Raw genomic sequence first — 24,308 nt, 5'->3', positions numbered from 1 at the left:
GAGTCAGTGTGCTAAAATTTCTTCATTTTCCTTGTTAAGAATCAGAGGTGCTAGTTTCAAATCCTTTTTAGTCTGAAATCTGTATGCTAGATATTGAGTAAGGTGGTTTTATTGTTTTTTGTCACTTTGAATAATATTTCTGTTCATGTTAAAAACAAAATCAACTCTCTGTATAAATATATCAGGTGACCGTGAAAAGTTAAATTTTCTACCAACTAGGTTTTTTTTTACCAATATATAAAAATAAAAATTTCAAAGAAAATGATACGTCAGTTTTTGCATTTTTTTTCCTGAGGTTAAATAAACCTTACATTGTAAGTGAATTGTTTGGTGAAAGGACTTTATGGCATTATGGGTCATTTTGGGCCTCAGAAAAAGTAAACAATTCAACTTTAATTTATTTATGAATCATTTCTGTTATAAACATCATATTGGTTAATTGGGGCTATCTTTCTTGTTGCAGATTTTTATTCGTTATAGTGTAGATGCCCTACCATAGCAACTAAATTGCGTTGCTATGCAGAAATAGCCAAAATATGGTGTTTTTGGACAGTTGGTATGCCAAAAAAACACCTTCACACATGACAGTATGACAATGTTAACCGTTCACCCCTAGGTAACTTTAGTAGACTCTACCATGCATTGATTTGGATGAGTCCATTATGGTCTACAGGGGTGAAAGGTTTAAAGCATGTCAAATATCTATTTGTTTGTTGCATGTGGTGGCTTTCAAAAATTGAAGAGTACTGTTTAGTTAATTTCGTTCAAAACGGCTAAAATTTTCAACCAAATAGCGCATAACAGACGTTATTCACACATTTTATTATGAAAATGTGGGTTTATGCATCTCGTTGTTAATGCCATATCTCCTAAACAAGTTGTCAAAAGGAATTTGAAATTTCATATGTGCAATTACTTCATTTATTCCAGATTACGAATATAACAGCTGATTCAAAATCCCTGAAGAGGCGGAAAATGCCCTTTAATGCCCTTTAATGCCCTTAGTCCTTTATCATTTTGATAATAAGCAGAACAATTTTATATATTAATTTTATCTTCCAAATAAGTTCTCAGAAATCTGTGAATGTTTGCACAATTTATAAAAATAAAATTGTCTCCTAAATTTTGGAAGTAATAAATCTCCATATTACATAGTGATCTCAGGAAAATACTAGGTCATCCCTACCCCTTATTTTTAAATTAAGAAATCTTTTTTTTTTTTTTAACTGATTGATTTTTACTAAAAAAAATATTTCTTAACCTAAGTGTGTTTTGTCAGTTAAGAATTTTTATCTTTTGTAGGGGATCTCAATGATGTTCCATGTTCTGTATACACGAGCCAAAGTCTGATCTTTTTCATGATGATCCCACAACGTTCTAAACATTTTCAGTTTGGCTGTTTTGTTTGATCATGTATTCGACTGTGTTATGTGCTCTTTTCATTTTTAGGAGAATATTTTCACATATTTTTTACAATCTTCAAGGGGTGTCTTATATTTATAAACATGAATTAGGTTTTCACACGGCAATTGAGTAAAAAATTGTTGTTAAACAAAACCATTTACGTAGATGTTTTAGTAATGTGTGTTTTGTACCTACAGGTGTTTGGATGGTAGCTGACATGGCCATTCCTTGGTTCAAAACTGTCGTCCTATATGGTACAATTGAGTTCGACCATGGAACTGCAGCTCCGTACCGTAACATTGACCTCAACGCGACCCACGTCATCATCCTGGGAGGGAGGCTCATTATAGGTTGGCCCGACGACCCATTCCTTGGTGATGCACGTGTCATCCTTAGAGGCAACTCGTCAAGTGCGGAATACGACGGTCTCACTAACGCTGCCACCGTAGGGGCTAAGGCCATGGGTAAGTTAAAGCTGGTGTAAAGATATATATCCCTTTCAACCCTATGTAACTTTAATTATACCTCTACCATGTTTTGAAAATCACAACAGTTAATGTACAAAATGATTGTACTGCATATGGCAGCCGGTTTTGAGGCCTAAATTTAATGGGCAGTCCCCAGGTTAACTGGTTGCAGGGTTGTTTTTCTCCAGGCAACATATTGTTGTACTATGGGAGTCTCAGGCTGATAGGGCGTAAGAAATGGAATGGTCATACAACAACCTCTAAATGGATCACTTGAGTCTTAATTATTAACTGTACAAAGCGTTAATGTGTAGATTGTATCTTCTTCTAGGAGTTTTCGGTGGCCTTGATCTTCATGGCATTGATGGAGGTGTGACCTGGACCCGGCTAGCCTCATCAGCGTTTGCCGGAGACTCTCAAATCACATTAGCCCAAGCTGTTGACTGGGCAGTAGGCAGTGAGATTGTTGTAGCTCCGACAGGCTACGAACCACGGGAGGCAGAGACGTTCATGATTACCAGTGTGTCTACTGATAAACAAAGTCTGACCCTAAACAGTTCACTACAGTACAATCATGTTGGTACGTAGTCAGTGATGTTTTTTTTATGTATTTGTGATCCCATTTAGGACATGCACAATATTGTTTTCTACATTTATTATTTCGAGTGCTAGACCTAACTTCTCCTGCCCTCAACTTATTATGAGCACTAGACCTATTTTGTCAAGCGTACGGCTTAGACTTTACGTTTGAAACACTTCATGATGGTATTGCACAGTTATGTAATAGTGATAAATAAGTAAAACGCAAGGGAAGTTATGTCGAGGGCTGAAGATAAGGAGTCGAGTGATCAATATAATATGCTGAGTGCTCGAGATATTAATGTAGAAAATAAAATGATACATGCCTTGAATGTACCAACATACAATTCGGTTGAAATTCTTCTTTTCTCTTAACTGAGAATAATACTGGTATGTAAGGTGTGTGACAGTAATAATATTTTCTCCAAACTTTATCAAATTTTCAGCAAGTAATTTATGTAAGGGTCTTGCATCCAAACATATACAGAGTTATAGCCCTTTGTTCAGTTTTTTTACAAAAAAGTTTAGTTTCTGGTTTTATTGATTTATTAATAAAGTTTATCTTCAGGATAAATTCCTTTTTTATAAATTCATCTTTCAACAAAATTTTACCGATTATTTATCTTTGGATCCTTAAAGGGTTTAGTCCCTGTAAAATGTAAAAATCCCTCATGTGAGAAGATGAAATAGATGGTCTCACAGAATATCAGTTTATGGCTGAAAAGGAAAATCGTAAAACCATTCTTTTTAAAGATATTTGAATTTAGAAAATCATGTTTTTCTTACAAAAAAGTTTAATGTTAAAATTCCAGGTCTCATCACCATGACATATTGATACGAAATTCTCTTGGTTGTTTTCTACAGTTATACCAAAGGAGAACTTCTACCCAGATCTGGGAGCAGAGGTGGCACTTTTGACAAGAAATGTTAAGGTTATTGGGGAAAGCTATGCAAATTTGTACCAGGAGTCCTTTGGTGCCAGAATATTGGTTGGGATAGCCCAGGAAGACGAAAGCGTATTTATTGGTGAGTAACACAGTGTATCCCGACAAATTATTATATTCTGAATCAGCCATTATATACCATGCTAACATACACAGCCATATCTAACATACACAGCCATATCTAACATACACAGCCATCTAACATACACAGCCACATCTAACATACACAGCCATATCTAACATACACAGCCGTATCTAACATACACAGCCGTATCTAACATACACAGCCATATCTAACATACACAGCCACATCTAACATACACAGCCATATCTAACATACACAGCCGTATCTAACATACACAGCCGTATCTAACATACACAGCCATATCTAACATACACAGCCACATCTAACATACACAGCCATATCTAACATACACAGCCGTATCTAACATACACAGCCGTATCTAACATACACAGCCATATCTAACATACACAGCCACATCTAACATACACAGCCATATCTAACATACACAGCCGTATCTAACATACACAGCCGTATCTAACATACACAGCCATATCTAACATACACAGCCACATCTAACATACACAGCCATATCTAACATACACAGCCGTATCTAACATACACAGCCGTATCTAACATACACAGCCATATCTAACATACACAGCCACATCTAACATACACAGCCACATCTAACATACACAGCCGTATCTAACATACACAGCCGTATCTAACATACACAGCCATATCTAACATACACAGCCACATCTAACATACACAGCCATATCTAACATACACAGCCGTATCTAACATACACAGCCGTATCTAACATACACAGCCACATCTAACATACACAGCCATATCTAACATACACAGCCGTATCTAACATACACAGCCGTATCTAACATACACAGCCATATCTAACATACACAGCCACATCATTGACTGAACCAACTCCAAAGTGCACGAAAGGCAGTTCCTTCTGGATACATAACTATACTATAACTGTACATACAATTGCTGAGTATGGAGAGGTTAACACATATGTTACCAGGATACCCCCACCCCCTGAAGACTTTGTCCCTGGGGCATAACTTTAAAATGTCTGAGATTCCAACCTATTACAATTATACATTGCTGGGCATGAAGTGACAAACACGGTCATAATATCAGAATTGACCTGGGTTCTGGTCACACCCTTAGTGACTTAGATTCTGGTTCACAACTAGGAAAGAGTTGAGATCCCCACCTTATAACTATATATACAATTGTTGAGTGTAAATACACATATGCTACCAGGATGGCCCTGGGATCTGATCCCATCCTTGGGGAGTTTCTGGGTCAAAACTTGCAAACAGTTGAGATCCAAACCATATAAATCAACCATATCATACAATTGCTACACATGGAAAGACATTTATGCTACCAGGATTGGCCAATAAGGACTTAGTAATCTTTTAAAAACTTCTTCTGAATAACCTAAAGGATAAGGGTAGTGACTTTTGGCCATAGGGGTCATGTTAATAAAATTCATTGATTTTTTCTGCATAACCAAAAGACCATGTGTCGTGATATTTGGCATGTAGCATGATAGAATGAATTGCTATTGATTTTTGTTTAAATATATGACCTTGACCAATATTCAAGGTCACAGAGGCAAAATGTGTTAAACTATTAAGCTATTCAATCATCTAAATAACAAAGGTATTTAGGGTCATGATATTTGGTATCTTTGGAAAGTGTTTTTATAAAGTGTGGGATCTGAATGAACGACATGGATCAATTTTGATGGTCATGATCATATAATAAGATAAAATCTTCGAACAAAAATTCATATAAAGTGTAGAGTCCCAGTTATTCAATTTCTTATATAATTAATATAAGTTGAAAAAACTTGTTTCATAATTGCTGTGAAATTAATGAAGTTTCTATTTTTTTATGATAAAATTGTCCAGCATAGACTCTAAATGTATAGAGTAATAACATTTTGACTATTTAACTCATTCACCCCTGAAATTTCATATTGAACTATACCCATCTTTGAATTGGAAGAGTTAAAATGTGTCTTCAGGGGTGAAAAAGTTAAATGAATTTGTCTTGTACTCTCTTTGAAGGTCACAGTTTCAGATGAATACAAGCTGAGCTAAACAAGCCCATTTTGCCTCTTGTTTTTTCAGGATTTGCCCGTATTACGAACACAGAGTTTTACCACACTGGACAGGAAGGATGGACGGAATCTTACGACGCACGCTATTCTATCGCATTCTTGGATGCTGGCGCTGTAAATGATATCAAACCTTCCATAATTGAGAAGAATGCATTCCATGATGGATTTTCGCCAGCCATTGGCGTCTTTGGAACCCATAGTTTGGCCATTCGGCAAAATGTTATACATCACACAATTACTAGAAGTAAGAATCGTATATCAGTATGGTTTGTTTTAAAAGTTAGTTTACGTTAAGCAAGGGTTGATTTCCAAAAAAAAACAACGGTAACAATGATCCCAGATCTATTATTAAAAATATAAGTATGTGTCAATTTTTCTGTCAGAGAGAGGAAGTTTATCTGACACGTTGTCTGAGTTATAGTAGTTATAGTAGTTATAGTAGTAGTTATAGTAGTTATAGTAGTTATTAGTCTTCTCGTGAAGAGAATCTTTATTGATCCTGTATCAGTAAATAAACTTAACTTGTGTCTGAAGGAGTCTTTAAATTATCACCAACCGATGATAAATTTTGTAAAATCTGTCAAGGGTGTAATGTTTGATGCAAATGTCAAACAGTGTGTTCCATTATATAAGAGTTATTGCCCTTTGTTCACCATGTTTCTTTACCCAGGGTATGTTCTATATAGGTACCTGTTGAACTTACAAGTTAACTCTCCGGGTCTGAGTGCGAGTCACCTGATCTCAGCCCATTATTTTCAAAAACATTATTTGCACTACTCCTTCTTATGTACTGCACCGATTTCAATGCTACTTGGTACATTAAGAACCCTTACAGATAAACATTATGGAGTTATGTCCCTTTTGTTGAAAATGTTTGAAAGATTTCTAGTCCACATGAACACATACACTCTTATATTTAAAGGCTGTGTAAAAAGTCGAGTTATACCTCTGGATTTTATAGAGAATATAGATCTATATTTATCTTTTATATAGTTGAAAATCATTGTTTGACTACTCCTAAGGTAGAATGCACTGATTGAATGTTACTTTAATTGGTACAGTCATTACACTTACATTGAGGGGATAAAAAGCATATAAATAGGTGTTATCTCCCCTTATTAAGGAGTTATGCCCCTTCGTTTATAGAAATTGATTTTGATTCTCCGAGAGTATGACAGTTTAAATAGCCTTACATCAACGGGATGTAAATAAAGTATTGAATTGGAGTTACTTCCCCTATTTATGATATTATATCCTTTGTTTAAAAATTGTTTTGGAAAGAACAGTTCTTTGCATGGTTGGGGATATATAAGTCTTCTGTTCCAGTGGAACTTTCAGTTCAAAATTGTACTGTTTAAGATGCAAGAAGATATTCTTCTGATACAATTTACATTTTCTCATTATCAAGTTTGTTTCATTGATAATTGATTAATTCTGTTGTCGTTTTAGGTATCGAAACATCATCTGACAACACTAACATTGAGTCCAACCTGTTAATTCTTATGCTGTCAGAAGCTACTTATCAAAACCGCTACGAAACAGAAAATATTCGTCTGAGTGCAGCAATTGAAGCTCAAAATTCAAAGAACTCTCAAATACGCAATAACGTAGTAGCAGGGTCAGAAAGGGCAAGCTTTTGGTTAAATGCAATGGAGTGCAACAGTGCAGGCCACGGAAGCAACCTGGCACACAGCTCAATTATGGGGTTCGTGATATACCCGCAAATAACAACGTCTGCCACCTGCCTTCGAATGTCCAACTTCACTGCTTGGAAAAATCTTGTTGGAATCTACTATCAGAACACTGCTAGTTTAGAACTTTGGAATAATTTTCTCGTAGAGAACAGAATTGGGGCTGCCATGTTTGTTATGGGTCCGTCAGCCGTTGACCACCAAGCTACCAACAAATCGGTCACGGTCAAAAATACAACGCTAGTCGGTGCTTCATCGTCTTATGACTGTGCCACGGATAAATGGATTATGAATGAAGCCATGCGAGTACACAGCCAGGCACTTCCCTGGAACAAAGACGGAACCAACATTGGTATTTTTGGTGCACAGTACTCTCAATCCACCAACGGCATGTCAATGTTTCCTTACTTTGGAACCATGTCCTACCCTTCCATATATGGAATCACAATTCTTGAGAGTAAGCGTTGAATTTCTTTATGGTGATACTGTATGCCGAGAAATTTTACCCGGTCAAACTTTGGCCCTTTACCCATGAAATCATTTTTTGCCTAGTGTTAATTTTGTCTTTAACATTTAGCTAGTATGTATATCACATGTATGTTCTTTACATATTTTCACTGTTATGATCAATTTGCCCTCATTACAATGGGCAAAATTGGTGAAACTTTCCGTTTAACAGTAAATAGGAATATTTTTCTTTACTCTTTATAGTAATTGACAACAATCCCAGAATGTTTGAAAAATATTTTAAGACATTTTTTAATGCAGTTACCAGGTAACCTAATTTAAAATTTCTGCTTTAGGAAAAATTGAAGATTAAAATAAGGGTTATAAGTTTAATGCAATACAATTGTACCAGTTGGTTCTCTGCAAGCCCCATGAGAGAATTAGTCTTACTGTAACCTGAAAATGGTTGAGATAATCCCCACTCTGTAACTATGATATATTAACTGGTCTTCTTTTAATACAAAAGCTTCCCAACTATGCATTAAAACTTTTTTTTGCTCAAAAAAATCAAGATTAGAGCAATAAATTACTTCTGGAAAGCAAATCATACCTCGCAGGAATTTTATGAAAAAAATAAAATAAAGATGAATTATATCCAAATTATTATGAACAGCAGTTTTGTGAGCGTAAAAGTACTGCTCAGGGCAAATACAGGATTCAAAATCAGGATTTAAAATTGTTGTACTTTTGATCTAACTGACTGTCAGCTACCATAAGTCAACGGAAGTGTCCTGGCAAAACTGCTTTAGTTTTATTAAAAACAAAATTAAGTGGCTGTTAGTGTTGTGGCAGGTTTTAATTGTACATAGGATTAAGATCGCCTTCTAGCTTCAAGCTACAGGGAACTTCCCTTTAGCTCAGTGGAAGAGCGTCCGACTAGGAACCTGGAGATCGAGGGTTTGATCCCTGGTGGAAGCACACTATTCTCTTTCCTGTTACAAATGGTGTCCGTGGCCCTCCCTGTGATGACAGGGAGTTAGAACCTGGGTTGTGGTGTTCGAGGGCGAACACATTTAAAAAGGGGGGAGTAGTGTGGAAGGTTCTAAATGAACATATGATTATGGTCGCCTTTTAGCTTCGAGCTAGAGGAAAATTCCCTTTAGCTCAGTGGTAGAGTGTCCGTCTAGGAACCTGGAGATTGAGGGTTCGATCCCCGGTGGAAGCACATTTTTCTCTTTCCTTGTACATTGTTTACACGGAAAATCACAGTGCAGTGAGACACTTGGGATCTTTATTCAGTGCATTTACTGTAACAGTGGAATTTAAATTTATTTTCCATACCCTTTTAACCCTTTCACCCCTAGGTAACTTTAGTAGACTCTACCCTACATGTTTCTTGGTGAGTCCATTTTGGTCTACAGTGGTGAGAGAGTTCAGGCTCTTTTAGGTATTATTGTAATTTTTTTGATAGATTTACCAAATCATTCTCTGTATCAATTTTTGTTTCTCCTGTAGATGTAACATTTGCCAATTTTGGCCAAATGTGTGGTAAAGAAAACTATGCGATCACAAGCAGTGCTGAGGGAGACGATGGCCAACATCCTGTACAGTCCAGTAATGTCATTCTGAAAAATGTACAGGAAGGCAACAAATTATTTTTCTACCGACCAAATGTTAGGTGAGGGTTTCATAGTGATCAGTTTACTTTTTCCAATTCTGATTATCGATTACAGATTTCATTATCGATTTAATCCATTCATCATTGAAATCAAATGCGCGTATTTATCGTATAGTATGCATTGAAAGTAATTTCTTCTTAAATTTTTTACTATTTGATTGACAAAACCACATACTGGTTGCTTGAAATCCATTTATCATAAAAGAACGAAACCTAATGTATAGTTTACAACTCTGTCTATTGATGTGACAGTAGCATTCTCAATTTATCTAGGTATTCTGTCCTTTAAAATTACAAACTGACTATGCAAAGGATCATCAGTTGCTCTATGTTTGATTACAAACCTTTTATTGAATGCGGTTTTAAAACTATACTTTGATTATTGTAGGAAAATCAACGGTGCTGACTGTGGAGATATGGACTGCGACGGCATGAAGGCGAACATCTTTTGCGATACAGATGGGACATTTTTCGGAGAAAAGGGTTGTGCAGTTTCCGAGTCTGAGTGGGAATGGGATGGTGATGCACGAAGGGGCCTAGGGGATTACAGGATCCCAAAAGCGATTTTAAACACGGCAGATGGGACTCGAATACCTGTGGACCAGTTAGCACCACATAAAGGTAGGCAAATTACACAATTCGACAAGGGGAGATAACTCCTACCACCGAGGGAAGGAAACTCTTTCTGCAAAACAAAGGGGAGTTACTCCACATGTTTCATCAAATGTCAGTTTTAAGTTTAAAATTAATTATACTGTAAGGTAAAATATGATAATACCCCTAGCTAGCAATAAAAATATGTTTAAATCAGGCGTCCAATTCATTGCTGTCAAACCTCCCTCATTAAGAGGGGGACCCCCTCATTTTAACTAAAAATTACCTATCCCCTCGATATTCCCTCATTCAAATCCAGACTCACACAAACTCAAAATCTACATCCTGTTGCTCCTAGTTTATGCAAGGTGTGTGTAATGATCTTAACAGGTGTGTCTGAATCAAACGAATGCTTTTTTGATTTATTTTGATGCATAAAAAGGGAAAGATAAATTGAGAAAAGCAGTTTTAGTCACTTTTCATGCACTTTTTCCTTCATTGGAAAATTGAAACGAGGGAAATCTCCCTCATTGGAGGTTTCTAGAGGTTGACACCTATACCTATCCTCCAGTTACTCCCACATGTTGCGCCAAATGTTCATCTAAGATTAAAAATAATTTTACTCTAAGGTAAAACGTAATCATACCCCTATCAATAGCTTGAATCACTGGTGTCGATTTCCTCAGAATTACCTTTAATTAACATTTTGATCAGCCCTTTAAGTCACATCTCTAGTAAACCGTGTCTAATATCAACACAGGTATCATCCGCAGCGACACCACAGTGTACAAATCTGCCTGGCATGCTCACTTAAACTCTGACCTCAACTACAAGATGCTGATCATTGAAAGTATGGACGCGGACACGGAGACCCGCCGAGTGTCACCTGTTGCTATTCTCGGAGATGGGTATCTTAACCTTATCAACGGTCCCCAGGATCACGGCTGGTGCAGTGGCTACACCTGTCGGGAACGACTTTCAACCTTCATGGCTGTTGTCGCAACTGGTAATACTGTAGATCCACATTGTTTTATTACTGTAAATGGAAAAACTGCGTGGTGTGGACATTTTTGCAGTTCTTGCATCGAGTAAACTAGCGCAAAAATAGTAACACACAAATGTGAACTTATAGATTATATATAAATAAGGTAAAAAGATATAGATTCTAGATCTATTGCCATCACAGAAACCTCCACACAGCAATCAGTTTAACTCATTCACCCCTGAAGACACATTCAAACTCTTCCAATTCATAGGTTGGAATAGTTCATAATGAAATTTCAGGGGTGAACGAGTTAAAAGGTTTCACTGTGAACATTTCCAGATGTCAACATTCAACATTTATATTATATCGAGTTTCGTTATCATACTTTCAGTACTATGAAGTCTTATTTTATCATCTAAATGAATTATATAAAAGACATACAGTATTTTGTACAGATTTGTGATATATTTTTATTGCATAGCTATATATCGTTTTGAACCCCTGAACATGTATTTTGAAGTTTTCATTTCAAAAAATTATTAAAATATTCAGCTAAGGTTCTCAATTTAACTCATTCACCCCTAAAATTTCATAATGAACTATTCCAACCTTTGAATTGGAGGAGTTCAAATGTGTCTTTAGGAGTGAATGAGATAAGAAGGTCTGAACACTGTTACCTAATATAAGATACATTTGAGCTGCCTCCCTGAAACTTTTCACGGATATTTTCCTCAGTTATTTCAGTTGTGTAACCTACATGTATGAACAGATTCAATGATAATGTTTCTTTTTCACCCTCGTGGTTTTCAAATTTGGCAAAACCCTCGGCAAAGCCTTCCCCCCTCTTCTATCCCTTCACTCAATACTTTATCCTTTCTTCTCATTTTCACTCCTTTTCTTCATCTGCATGATAACCGAACTACTCTGTAGTGAAGCGGACGTAAAACCTATCAATCAATCAATCAATCATGCACAATCCTTCTGCTTAAAAAAGAATGCAATGTAATAACATGTAAATTTGGCTTATCTTCATAGGGAAGGAATTTGTAGTGGTCTTCACTGGTACCACACCTCAACATCTACGGTTTTTCCTCCTCAACTGTGACGAGACACACGCCATCAAGGTTGCAGTCTGGTACTCCCAGCCGTACGAAATGGAAGTCTCTGTTGACAGTTCAGTCATTTCACCTAAAAACGCAAGAACTGATGATGACGGCAACTACTTACTGGAAAAACCGAGTTTTCCTGGGGAGTACACTCCGACCGTGTCCGACACATCTGGGCAGAATTATTTTGACCGCAACTCAAAACGTCTCTATGTGACCATTAGGGGACCAAAAACAGTTGAACTGAAGACGAAGCCTTCAATCTATGTCTCCTGCAACATCCCACCCATGACTGAAGACGAATTCTTTGGTTCGAAAGCCCCAGAGTACCTAGCAGCCTTCTTCGATATCCCTCCAGAAAAGATTCGAAAAATGAATGTAATAAGTGAGAGTCAATCTAAAAGACGACGCAAGAGGTCAACAGTAAGCTATGACGTGATGGTCCTGGAGATTTCTGACGTTCCAAATTCAAGTATGCTTTGAGTTAGACGACTTAATGAATAATTCTGGTGACTTATGAAATTATTCTGGTAACATATTGAATTATTTTGGTGACATATTGAATTATTTGATTGACTTATTGAGTTATTCAGGTGACTTGTTGAATTATCTCGGTCACTTATTGAATTATTCATATGACGAATGATGAATTACTCAGATGAGTTATTTCATATTTTGTGATAAGTCAGATAAATGTGACAATTTTGTTATTGTTATAATTCGTTGAATAATACTAGAACGATACTCAACAGAATATCATGTGAATCTACAGATAATGACTATCACTCAACCGTCACCTTATACTACTGGTACATACTTAAGTAGTAACTTGAAACTTTAACGTTCTTTTAAAAATATTAGACTAATTATGATTACACCGATTGAATTAATTAGGAATGCACCATTGTCTCAATGTGCTAATAAGTTAAAATTGTATTTATAAGATGATGATCTTTGACTGCACTGAAACAAGTTTGTTTACTTTATCATTTAGACCTTAAGATATTTGTTGATCTTGCCCTTAAACAGACTCGACCGCCTTGAGTGCAGAACAGCTAGAGAATATGGTGGATAAGATTACCAACGAGATTCAGCTGGGAAACATCAGCCAGGTTCTCAACATGACTGTGAATGGGGTGTCTGTCGCGGGACCTCCTCCGTCCCCCGGGTCCCCAGAGTGGAATTCAACCACGGTTGATGACTCGCCCTATACTGTCATCGTAGAGGCCGCGGGAATGCGCTTCAACCCTGCACCGGAACCACAACACGAAGGGGTGGTCTTCAAGACGCAGCCAAAGATACAGGTTTTGGATCCACAGGTTAGCTCTAGTTAGGGTCCCACATTAGAAAAAATTTAACCCTTTCACACCTTTGTAACTTTAGTAAACTCCACCACACATATATCTGGGTGAGTCCATTATGGTCTACAGTGGTGAAAGGGGTCTAAGGGTGAACTGAAATGAAAATTCTTGGGATCTGGGAATAAGATATTGTATAAAATTAATGAAATATGTTTGTAGTATAAACCATTCAACAGGTTCTCAATTACAGCAGATTCTGCAACTTATTAGATTTTGGTGGTCATCAGTAAACATTAGCAGGTCAAAGTTTACATTAACAATTTTCATGTGTTTGACAAATTTAGTTTGTATTTATTTACACCATAGCATACTTGTCTACCATCCCTATTTAGGAGGGCGGAGACTCCCGATTTTGGACCCTAAAATTTAGTATTTTCAGCCAGTGAATTTGCTAACTTTTTGATATATTCTAAGACCTAATTATTTCATCTGATAGAACAATTAACTAGTTATAATTTTAAAGGGTTATTTTTGTTTTTAGGACATGTTTTTTAACATGCAGAATCTCCCTCATATGCCATAGTATGGTAACGTCAAATTCTACACCTTATTTGATTTTGGTGGTCATCGGTCAAAGACAAAGGGTCAAAGTTCACACTACTTTGCTGGGATGGATGATATATTTATGTGAATCTCTGCTCCCTTTGTTTGTGTTTTATTGATATTTAACCCTTCCCCACTATGTAACTTTAGTAGACTCTATCATACATTGATATGGATGAGTCCATTATGGTCTACAGTGGTGAAAGGGTTCAATCTTCCCAGATATTGCATTTCAATCTGAATAAAAAATACAAGACTATTTATGTTTTGAGTATTACTTTCAGTGTATAGATTGAAATTTTGTTATTTCTATTCTTGTACAGGGAAGACCAATCACACAGCTAGGGAGTGCCTCCCAACCATGGGAGATAACTGCGTCACTACGCCCTGGAGGGTCCAACCCACTCGCCACCCTCACTGGAAATCTCACCGTTCAGTTTGTCAATGGCTGGGCCAACTTCACCAGCCTGCTCATCACCAAGCTTGGTACTGAGTTCCATATCGACTTCAATCTGACAGTCCCAACCGGCTCCAACTTTTCCATCACCTCTGGGCCACTGACTGTCGCTGCTCGACCAATCAAAGCCTCTGTTACATCCATGACCTCTACTGTTATTGAAAACCACTACTTCGCCGTGGGTGTTGAGCTCCAGGACAACGCTACATCAGAGCGTATACCAGACATTGCCTGGAGAGTAAGCTGTACTTTATTAATGTTCAATCTACAGGAGAAACTTTTTATTTGATATTGTACTATTTACGTCATATTTAGTAAGCTGTACTTTATTTATGTTCAATCTACAGTAAAAACTTTTTATTTGATATTGTACTCTTTACGTCATACAGAAAAAACACATTTTAGTAAGCTTGCAAAATATTTTTTAAATTCTATTATGGGCGGATTGGTCTAATGGTTAACACTGGCCTTCACCGCAGGCGGTCGGGGCTCGATCCCTGAAGTCATCGTACGCATGGATATTCAGATAAAATGTTTTTCTCCTGCCCACACAACTCCAACAACCCAGGTGGAGTATAAGTTTATCTAGGGTGGATGTTGCTGTATCTGTGCTGTAGCATTCAAGTGAGGTGGCACTAAAAATGATGCCATTGGAAGCACTGTCTCACTATAAACAGAAGGGATGTCACGGTTCATGATTTTTTTCAGTTCAGTTCAGTTATCTTTTTTTTTTAGGTTTTCGGTTTCTTCGGTTCGGTTCAGGCAAATTTGTATTGTATGCATTGTTCATTGTATACATGAACTAAAAAAGAACAATTGAACACTTAAATATCTTTTAATATGTTAACAAAATAAAACAATAAAAAAAACTCAAACAAAATAACCCTCGTTACAAGGTTTTGAGTGTGAAGTTTTAAAGTTTAAAAAGTCTCAACCACTGTTCGACGACTTGAACCTGATTCCAAAAAATCGAAAGAATCCCACACTGCAGATTTTAGTTTGGCTGCCAATCCTGACATATTCCTAAACAATCCTAAACAATGCAGTCATGATTGCGTATATCGCAACTACAGAGTAAGTAGGTAAAGGCGTGTATCGTTTGAGATAAAACACAAACAACACGAACCTTTTGTTGCATTGCTGACGACTACGACCGAAATGGCGAACCGATCCGAACCGCGAGCCCATGAACCGCGGTGAACCCTACTTTTGGTTAAGGTTTAGGGTTAGGTACATTAAGTAACCCTAACTGTACTTCAATTTAATGTTTGTTTTTGAACTGATAATATTTTTATCAGTTATACAGGTTTATAGACAGGTTACTAGAATAATAAAACTTGTGTTACCAGTCTAGGTTTCTTGATATTGAAAAGACAAGCTTTGCCAAAGCCTGTTACATCCCCCTACCCCCTAGTTTCTAACAAGTCTATACAATGGCAGGCAGGTCTCGTTCATATTATCGCACTAGAACCGCAAAATAAAAAGGTCAGCTAAGCTATTAGCCAATGAAATAGTTCAATTCTTCCTTGCACTATGACAATAAGATGGTGCTTCAGGGTTTTTTATCCAGAAAGCCAACTGATTGTGTACATCCCTCACCCCGAAACGTTTTGATATTCTGCCTATTAAGCACTACCAATGCCTCCCCCTCCTCCATTTTTTCAGCCTCCGAGAAAACACTGCTGTAGATAACATAATTATATATTGTGAAACATTCTTTATAAAAATCATGTCATTAGAAAACCTGTTTACTGTACTCAATCTAATACATGTTTTGCACCTAGCAATTTGAAAAATATTGAATGATTCAAGAACCTTCCAAAGATTCTCTAAAAATAGCCATAATGGACACTTGTTTTTCCTGATATGTTGGTCACTTATGGTAAACAGTTCGGGTTCTAGGAAAAGAAATAAGATGGAGGTGTCTTTATTATGGACAGAGGGGTTCTTATTACGTAAAATATATGTAACTCGATTTTTAATGAACTTAAATTATTACAGGGTCTTGCTTGGACAATGACAGCAGAACTAAACATGCCTGAACTCAACCCTGGGTCGATGCTTGGACCTAGCGAGACGCTATTCTCGACATCCTCCAGTACAGCCAATTTTTATTCACTGAACTTCACGTCCCTGGGGATATATGCTGTAAAACTGCATGTCTACACGACACCGTCTGCCTACGACTTCTACGAAGAGGTCCAGGTGATAGTGAGGTCACAGGACCAGACCAGCCTCGTCATCGAGAAGACCTCGCTGCTGGAGATGAGATTTGATGCTGATTTCGATACAGTGGTTGGTGCTAACACCAAACCATTTGCTTCCATGATGGCGTCTCGTTTCATTAAAAAATACCTGAATGTGCTTTTTGACTATGTGTCTGTCGAGCCAGGTAAGATCACAGCTTAAATCAAATATAACAACCACGTGTCTGTGAAGTTCTTATCACATCATATTAACATTATCACTGCAAGTTCCTCCACAGGCTTTACAATTTGATCAGCATCATTTTAAAGCTTCTCCTCCTGAGGCTCCTCCTATAACTTATAACATACACAAATTAACCGTTGGAAGCAAACATTTTGGTGATGTTAGGCTGTTCCTGTAATCTCTATTGCACTGATCAAAACAGACACTTCAATATATAAAATTAAGGGAATACCTGTATTTAGGTCAATAATAACTGAAAAAATAGAGAATGTAAAGAAAAGCATTGGACTGCATTTTTTTTAATGTTCATGCTGATTTGAACACAAATCGGTTACATACATATTTACCATGAAGCCCTAGAGGGTTTCATAAAATATGTATGTAACCAATTTGCAATCATTCCAGCATGAAATTGAAAAGATTTCGTTCAATTCTAATATCTCACAAGAAACTTTAATATTTCATACAGTAATTCTGATGAGCAAATTTTAGATGGAAATCTACATTTTTCTTCTGTAATTTTCCAAATACACGTTCATCTCACTGCAAAATATCAACACTTTTTTGTAATGATATAATCATTTGATTTGTACATCTGTATTTTACTGTATAATGAGAATTTCTTTTCCCCATTTTTTTTTTTTTTGCCCACTTTTATGATTGTAAATATATCATGACAGTGAAAATAAGTACCAGGTGATATACTCAATCATAATGTGTGGAGGGCAAAATCAGCAATGCACGAAAAGGAATTCTGTCAATGAAGGGCAAAATTTGACTGGCCGAAAATTCCTCAGTATACATTATTGTAAACAGCAGTACTGCAATTTACATCACCATCATATGTATAAAAACAAATCATGTTTATGACATAATTTACATGTTTACATTGCATTATATCATCAAAACATGTGTATTACATCATCAAAACATGTGTATAACATATCAAAACATTTGTCTTACATCAACAATTCATCAGTATTACATCATCAACAAGTGTGTATAAACACATATGATGTTTATGACATAATTTACATAGGTGTGTACATCAATACTTGTGTTGTTTGATTACAGGAAGTATTGTGGTGAAATTCTCTATCAGCGGAGGGGTGTCAAATTTAAACACGACTGTCCATGGCATGTGCGAATCGGTCCAGAACGACTCGAGTTTCACCTTCAACTCCACGACGATTGCGCTGTCTGGTTACTTGACCGTGGATGGAGTGTCCTACTATGGTGTCCACTGTGGGCCTATTGTAAGTGTTATAGTGACGCCAAAATATCCCAAAGTAAAGGGTAGCATTACTGTCACTGTTGTCAAGTATTTGTTTAAGACTTTTTCACAAGAACTATTTCATAAAAAGCACATGTTGCCATGTATTTGACAGAAATATTGTTGTTGGAAAGTTGAATGTTTGAAATTAGACTTATAAAGGGAAATAAGAAAAGTGCAGAGGTTAAACTTTGGACCTTTAAACCAGATTCACCCCTTGAAGACATATTTGAACTCTTCCAATTCAAAGGTTAGAATAGTTCATTATGAAAATTTGAGGGTGAATGAGTTAAATCACAACACTTACAAATTTCCTATGTTACCATTCAGGAATCAAACAAGCGCAGCATCAAAGTGAGTGTCATGTTTGTAGGTCACAAAGCAAATGAAAAACTTGATAGGGGAAGTTACTCTAAACCAGAAAAATGCATCTTCTGTTTGCCTCATTTTCTATTTAGAATGGATTTGAATACTCCAAGCTGAAAAGAAAATTTGAGCAGAACTCTTCTTTGCGATTATAATTGATGCATCGGTACCCCTTAACCTTAACAGGGTCCTTGTGTATTTGAGCTAATTATTTATTATTTCTATACCACAGGCCAGCCCCGCCACTACCAAGCCCGAATCTGCCCACGACAAAACGTCTATGGCTCTGATTGTTTCCCTCGTTGTTGTTTCTGTCACTCTACTTGTCACAATCCTGGCGATCATCCTCTGGAAGTGCAAAGTGGCTCCAAAGACTAAAACAAGAGGTAAGAGTCTAATACTGACCAACAGTGTAGGTCAACCAGGAGAAAAGATTGGATGATAGTACTTGTATAGGACACACACATCAGTGATAAATGCAATATTGATTTTAGTTTTGCTAGATGATAAGAACAAAGGCTTATTTAAAAAACTTTTTTTTCTTTATTGAAATCACCTTTCAACCAAAGTTCCTTGTGTATGCTCAACTCATTCACCCCTGAAATTTCATAATGAACTATTCCAACCTTTTTACATGTATAAACTTTATTTATTTTACAACAACTATGAAACAAGTTATTTCAACTTATATTTGCCCGGATGTTAGCACGCGGGGGTCTTAGTGTGGGAGGAAACCGGAGTAACCGGAGAAAACCCACGTGGTCGGGCTGGTGACCCCAAACCTCTTCATGTCCGTTTCGGGAACCAACCTTTCAATTGGAAGAATTAAAATGTGTTTTCAGGAGTAAATAAGTTAAACAATTCTTGTTAGCACCATTCTTCAGGAAGTGCTGGAGTGATCTTTCTTTAATTTCACATGAAATTTCCTAATGGTCCCTAGTTTTGCATACCAAATTCTTGGCCTGATTAAAAAAAATAACGAAGATGGCGGATGGGCAGCCATCTTGCATTTAGAGTTTTAAGTTAGTTTAAGCGCTGTTTCTCAGAAAGTACTGGAGAGATCTTTCTTAAATTTCTGTTCCAGATCTGAAGGGGTTCTCTGGCTACTACAACCAACCGAACACCATTGAGGACATCCTGTTCCGTGAACAGTCCTTCATGAGTATCCGCGAGAAGTCAACCATTAGGCCGCAGGCTCCCGCTGCCACCAGCATCCACAGTATCGGCAACAACTTCAACTCGGAGAAGAGTCCTCTACCCTTCTAGTCGTCTAGGACAACAAGGATTATCTGCCCCTGAGTAGGGGAAACTAATAAAACTACTCTGGACAAGCAAATCTGTGATATTTTAGTGTGATTGATTGAAGTGGTGTATTCTTATAATAACCATATTGTGGTCGTAAAAATAGATGTGATGCCCTGAGTTTGTTTTCTGGAAAAAAATAATATTCCTGAGACACTTCTGCTGTCCAAGCATTTTCAGTTATATTGATGTTACTTCACTTACATTTACATCAACATGATAAATGATAATAATAACTTTTCATAAGCCTTCAGGTTCAAGGTGACTGTTGAAGGTCAAATATGTGTATTCTCTCTAACCAGCGTTTCCTCCTCAGACCTTACCCAGCTTGAAGCGACTGTAAGACACAGCAGGTACATACAGCTGTTTGACCTTGTCCTTGAACCAAGGTCCGTGCACGTCGTTACTTAAGGTCACAGGTCAAATATTAAAACTTTGTGGTACACATCTCAACCAAAATTTCCTCTAGCCCTAAATGGTACATAAACTATAAATTTGATATTAGATGCTATTTTTAGAGCCTTGTTTAAGGAAGTAGGAAAAGTAAGTCAGAAAAGGTTGACATCACTCTATGTTTAGATACACTTGGTTGTATATTTACTATCGCATTAACAAACAGCATGGCATACTATTAATTTTTACAAATATCATCCTTTTAATGAGACAATGACAGAAACAATATCTACTTTATAATAATTTGTATAACTTAACATACTCATTTTATTTTTTGTTCCAATTTTTTTATGAAATGAATATTCAACTTGTTAAGGATTACAGTGTTTAGAACCAAAAAAGCTTCTATGACAGAAATGAAACATAAAATGACCTCAAAATTAAAAGCTAAAATTTCAAAGAAAAAAATCCTTCATTGTGGATTAGATTGGGTAATACATTCTGTTTTCAATGAACTGTTCATACTCGGTTTTGGTTTAAAATTGATGCAATTACAATTCTCCGTCCACCCACACATCTTTTTATGTATACAGTTTTATTGTCATCTTTTTGATTTTATATGTATTTATTTATATATACAGTATTTATACCAATGTTTTGAGAAGGGTTTATTTGGTGAGGCAATTTATCGAGAATTTATCACAAAATTGTCTGTTTCTTCGCTTTTTGACTCCCCAAACCACTTACATAAGCGTAAATGGAGACAGTGATAGGAATGTCATCATAAGGGGAATAACTCAGTCAGGCTTGTGTATGACTACCGAATCCCGTCTGGATAAAGTAGTGATTAAATCAGATCGTGACATGACTGTACTAATGACAGAATAAGAAACCATTGGCTTAAATGTGGCTAACACTGATAATTTTGTTTGGTAGATTGATATAAAAACTTCTGTGATAGTATTATTTACTTTATAAAGAATATATACTCAAACTGTATGTTAATGACATGTGTTTTTACTGCAAGTAAAAATATGAAAGAAGTAAAACATAGATTTATACTGTAAATCATGCATCTTGCATCAACTTACTTTGAAGATGATTTTTGCAGGTGTTAACAAAAATTTAAGAATTATCTCCCTTAAAATCAATATAATTTATCAGAATTATCTCCCTTAAAATCAATATAATTTATCAGAATTATCTCCCATGAATGACATACTAAGGTCAAAATTATGATCTCTTATCAATAGATGTATTCTGACTACCTTTCAATTGTGTCATCTATGAATCAATAAATAAAAAAATGTTTTTACTGTAGCATAAATGATTTCTGATTCTGGAACTCGTAGATAGGTATCAGGTATTTCAAAAGTTTATTAGAATTGCAGTGATTTGCAGTAATATGTTTTGTACATTATTAGTTTGTAGTGTTTAAGATATATTTTTCTTCATATTTTTGTGTCAGACATAATTTTATTATATTTTATCTTGTTTTATATCTGTTCAAATTATGAGCTGGTTGTCTCAATTTTAAAATTTGTAATTGAAATTATTGTTTTTAGATTGATAGTATTCTAGAAGAAAAACTGTTAAAAATTAATGAATTTCTTTCCAGTAGTTAGTGACCTGTTACAAAAAAAATAATTTCGTATTGAATGATTTTAGAACAAAATACAGGGGACAAAAATCATTAAAAACTTTGATGATAAAAAGAAAATTTTGCATTACTACAACATGGTTACAAGCAAAAATATTTATAAGTTCATTAAGCCAAAAAACAGTACCAATGATTTAGAAAATTTTATTTATATCAAACTTTCTATTCAAATCTAAAATTTCATATATTTTTGCAATAACATAACCAAATTTGCACCTCATTTTTTGGAGCACCTGGTATCTGGTATTTTTTAAATGACAACTTTAACATCAAAACTGTTACAGATATTTTTGTTATATTTATGTGGGCTTTTTATGTTTATATATTTAATAAACACTTTGTTTTCAAGCATTATTTATATTGTTGATTGTTTTCTTCCTGTAACAAACTAATTATGTACCTACTGAGCAAACACACTTTACTTAAAACAAACCTGTCCAATAATTGCTGATCGCAGAGTATCAGTCCTTTATCAATAACAATGGGAGATATGTTTTAGGATGACCGGCAAAGAGGTGGCTCCTTTGAGAAAAAACATGGCTTTGCTCAACTACTTTCAAGGAGCCTGTCTATAAATGACAAGGCACAAGACTGTTTAATTTGATTACAAAAGGGTTTGCCTGTTTAATTCATTTGAGAAAAAGGTTTAAATAACTAACAAGGGGGCTTGTCGGTTGATTAATTGACAAAGGGTTGAGACCTATTCATGTAGGATAACTAAGGTTAAATCAACATTAGATGATTGGTTAACAGGAATGAAATTGCAAAGCGGTGGTTTACACCCTCTGGTAGGATTTCCCCCTTCCCTTTGAAATAAAAATAAATGTTCGTGAGTGAGTGATAGTCAAGGTCGTAGGGGTCAAATATGTTTAAAACTGACACAAAATATCACGGTATGTATTACCACGGACTTAGATAATCTAATTCCGTGGCATTACCATAGACATTCTGACAATGAGTAGTACGAAGTTTAAGAAAAGACATGATCTTTATCGCGATCTTTATTCCAAGGTCATAGGTGTCAGATTCGTAAAAACTCAAAAACAACAACTTTTCTTAAGAACTTGTCAAAAGAGATATCTGAATATGATGAGTGAATTGTCAAAACACAAGCTAACCTTGCACTCCATACCACAAAGTTGTTTAAATAAATACACTATCAACATCTGCAGGAAGAAAAAGGTCTGGAGTCATGATGTTAAGCCTGTAGTTTGTAGAAACAATTTTTAAAAGGGTTGGTGAAAAGACAGGCCACATAAAACCACGCCTTCATTCCCCTTGGACCTTTTTATGATATATATAGTTAATGATTAAAACATACAAAGCCTTTGCTGTGATGGAAATCTGAACAAAAGCCGTTTGTTAATTATTTTTTAATTTTTATCAATGATTTAAAGACGAGTTTGGTTATGGACCAAGGTTATTTAATTCTGGTTTGTAATATTGTAGACGCGTGCCAAAGTATAATTCGTTCAAGTTTTTTGTCGGTGTGCGTTCGTCATCTTATATCTCAAGCTGAAACAAATTGTATCGGTGACACACTCGTAGACACTGAAGTGTCTACTACCGCCCACTTGACCGCCACTGTCAGGGAGGGGTTACGCATAAAAGTCATGTTACAGGAGCTTGAACAAAATCCCTCAAACAGCACAAATACAAACACTCGATGTACGAGTATGTCGTTGAAATTCTCGTGTAATAGATAATATTTTTAAAAAATTAATTTTGGTTACTTTTTTCTAATATCACAAATCTAAAGAAAATATTTCATATTTCATAATGTTGTTGCTGCCTTCTTACCTTTTTTCGCCCAGATGAGACTGATTCGCCCAGATTAGATTAGACTGATTCGCCCAGATGAGACTGATTCGCCCAGATGAGACTGATTCGCCCAGATTAGACTGATTCGCCCAGATTAGACTGATTCGCCCAGATTAGATTAGATTGATTCGCCCAGATAAGACTGATTCGCCCAGATTAGATTAGACTGATTCGCCCAGATGAGACTGATTCGCCCAGATTAGACTGTTTCGCCCAGATTAGACTGATTCGCCCAGATTAGACTGATTCGCCCAGATGAGACTGATTCGCCCAGATTAGACTAATTCGTCCTGATGAGACTGATTCGCCCAGATCAGACTGATTCGCCCAGATTAGACTGATTCGCCCGTGCATTTTTCGGTACTACCGATTATATGAATTACAGTATTCGCTCCCTTCTGAATAAGGAAGAATGGGTAAAAATGAAACAGGCATTTTTTTTCGTTTGACAGTTATTCCAATTTATGTCAGAACTAATATTTTCATATAAAAGGTAAATATATATTCGTTGGACGCTAAGAAAATCTGTATCTATAAGTTCCACGAACATGAAATCAAGTGACGAGAATTGCTGAAAGGCCTCTGCTCATATTTTTATTTTTGATTTTTGTTGTTGTTAAC

At 36.1% G+C, this 24,308-nt stretch overlaps 1 protein-coding gene across 4 annotated transcripts in view; it reads left to right on the top strand.

Annotated features, from left to right (window-relative positions):
• LOC110460469 (fibrocystin-L-like) overlaps positions 1 to 22,210 on the top strand; it is a 106,419-nt gene extending 84,209 nt beyond the window's left edge. For 3 of the 4 annotated variants that reach the window (XM_021513402.1, XM_021513418.1, XM_021513428.1), the window contains 16 exons: positions 1,602 to 1,868; positions 2,203 to 2,451; positions 3,315 to 3,476; positions 5,591 to 5,824; positions 7,030 to 7,728; positions 9,234 to 9,396; positions 9,785 to 10,017; positions 10,751 to 10,996; positions 12,011 to 12,553; positions 13,111 to 13,400; positions 14,309 to 14,680; positions 16,444 to 16,834; positions 17,947 to 18,128; positions 18,476 to 18,499; positions 18,744 to 18,897; positions 19,596 to 22,210. In XM_021513402.1, the coding sequence (XP_021369077.1) occupies positions 1,602 to 1,868; positions 2,203 to 2,451; positions 3,315 to 3,476; positions 5,591 to 5,824; positions 7,030 to 7,728; positions 9,234 to 9,396; positions 9,785 to 10,017; positions 10,751 to 10,996; positions 12,011 to 12,553; positions 13,111 to 13,400; positions 14,309 to 14,680; positions 16,444 to 16,834; positions 17,947 to 18,128; positions 18,476 to 18,499; positions 18,744 to 18,897; positions 19,596 to 19,777 (4,391 nt within the window). In that variant the 3' untranslated portion in view covers positions 19,778 to 22,210. The remainder of the gene's footprint in view (positions 1 to 1,601; positions 1,869 to 2,202; positions 2,452 to 3,314; positions 3,477 to 5,590; positions 5,825 to 7,029; positions 7,729 to 9,233; positions 9,397 to 9,784; positions 10,018 to 10,750; positions 10,997 to 12,010; positions 12,554 to 13,110; positions 13,401 to 14,308; positions 14,681 to 16,443; positions 16,835 to 17,946; positions 18,129 to 18,475; positions 18,500 to 18,743; positions 18,898 to 19,595) is intronic. The other variant, XM_021513410.1, reaches the window with a different exon arrangement.
• Positions 22,211 to 24,308: the final 2,098 nt, after the last annotated feature.

This window comes from Mizuhopecten yessoensis, unplaced genomic scaffold (assembly GCF_002113885.1).
Source record: "Mizuhopecten yessoensis strain PY_sf001 unplaced genomic scaffold, ASM211388v2 scaffold1375, whole genome shotgun sequence".
NCBI lineage: Eukaryota > Metazoa > Mollusca > Bivalvia > Pectinida > Pectinidae > Mizuhopecten > Mizuhopecten yessoensis.
This window is presented reverse-complemented; position numbering and strand designations above follow the sequence as displayed.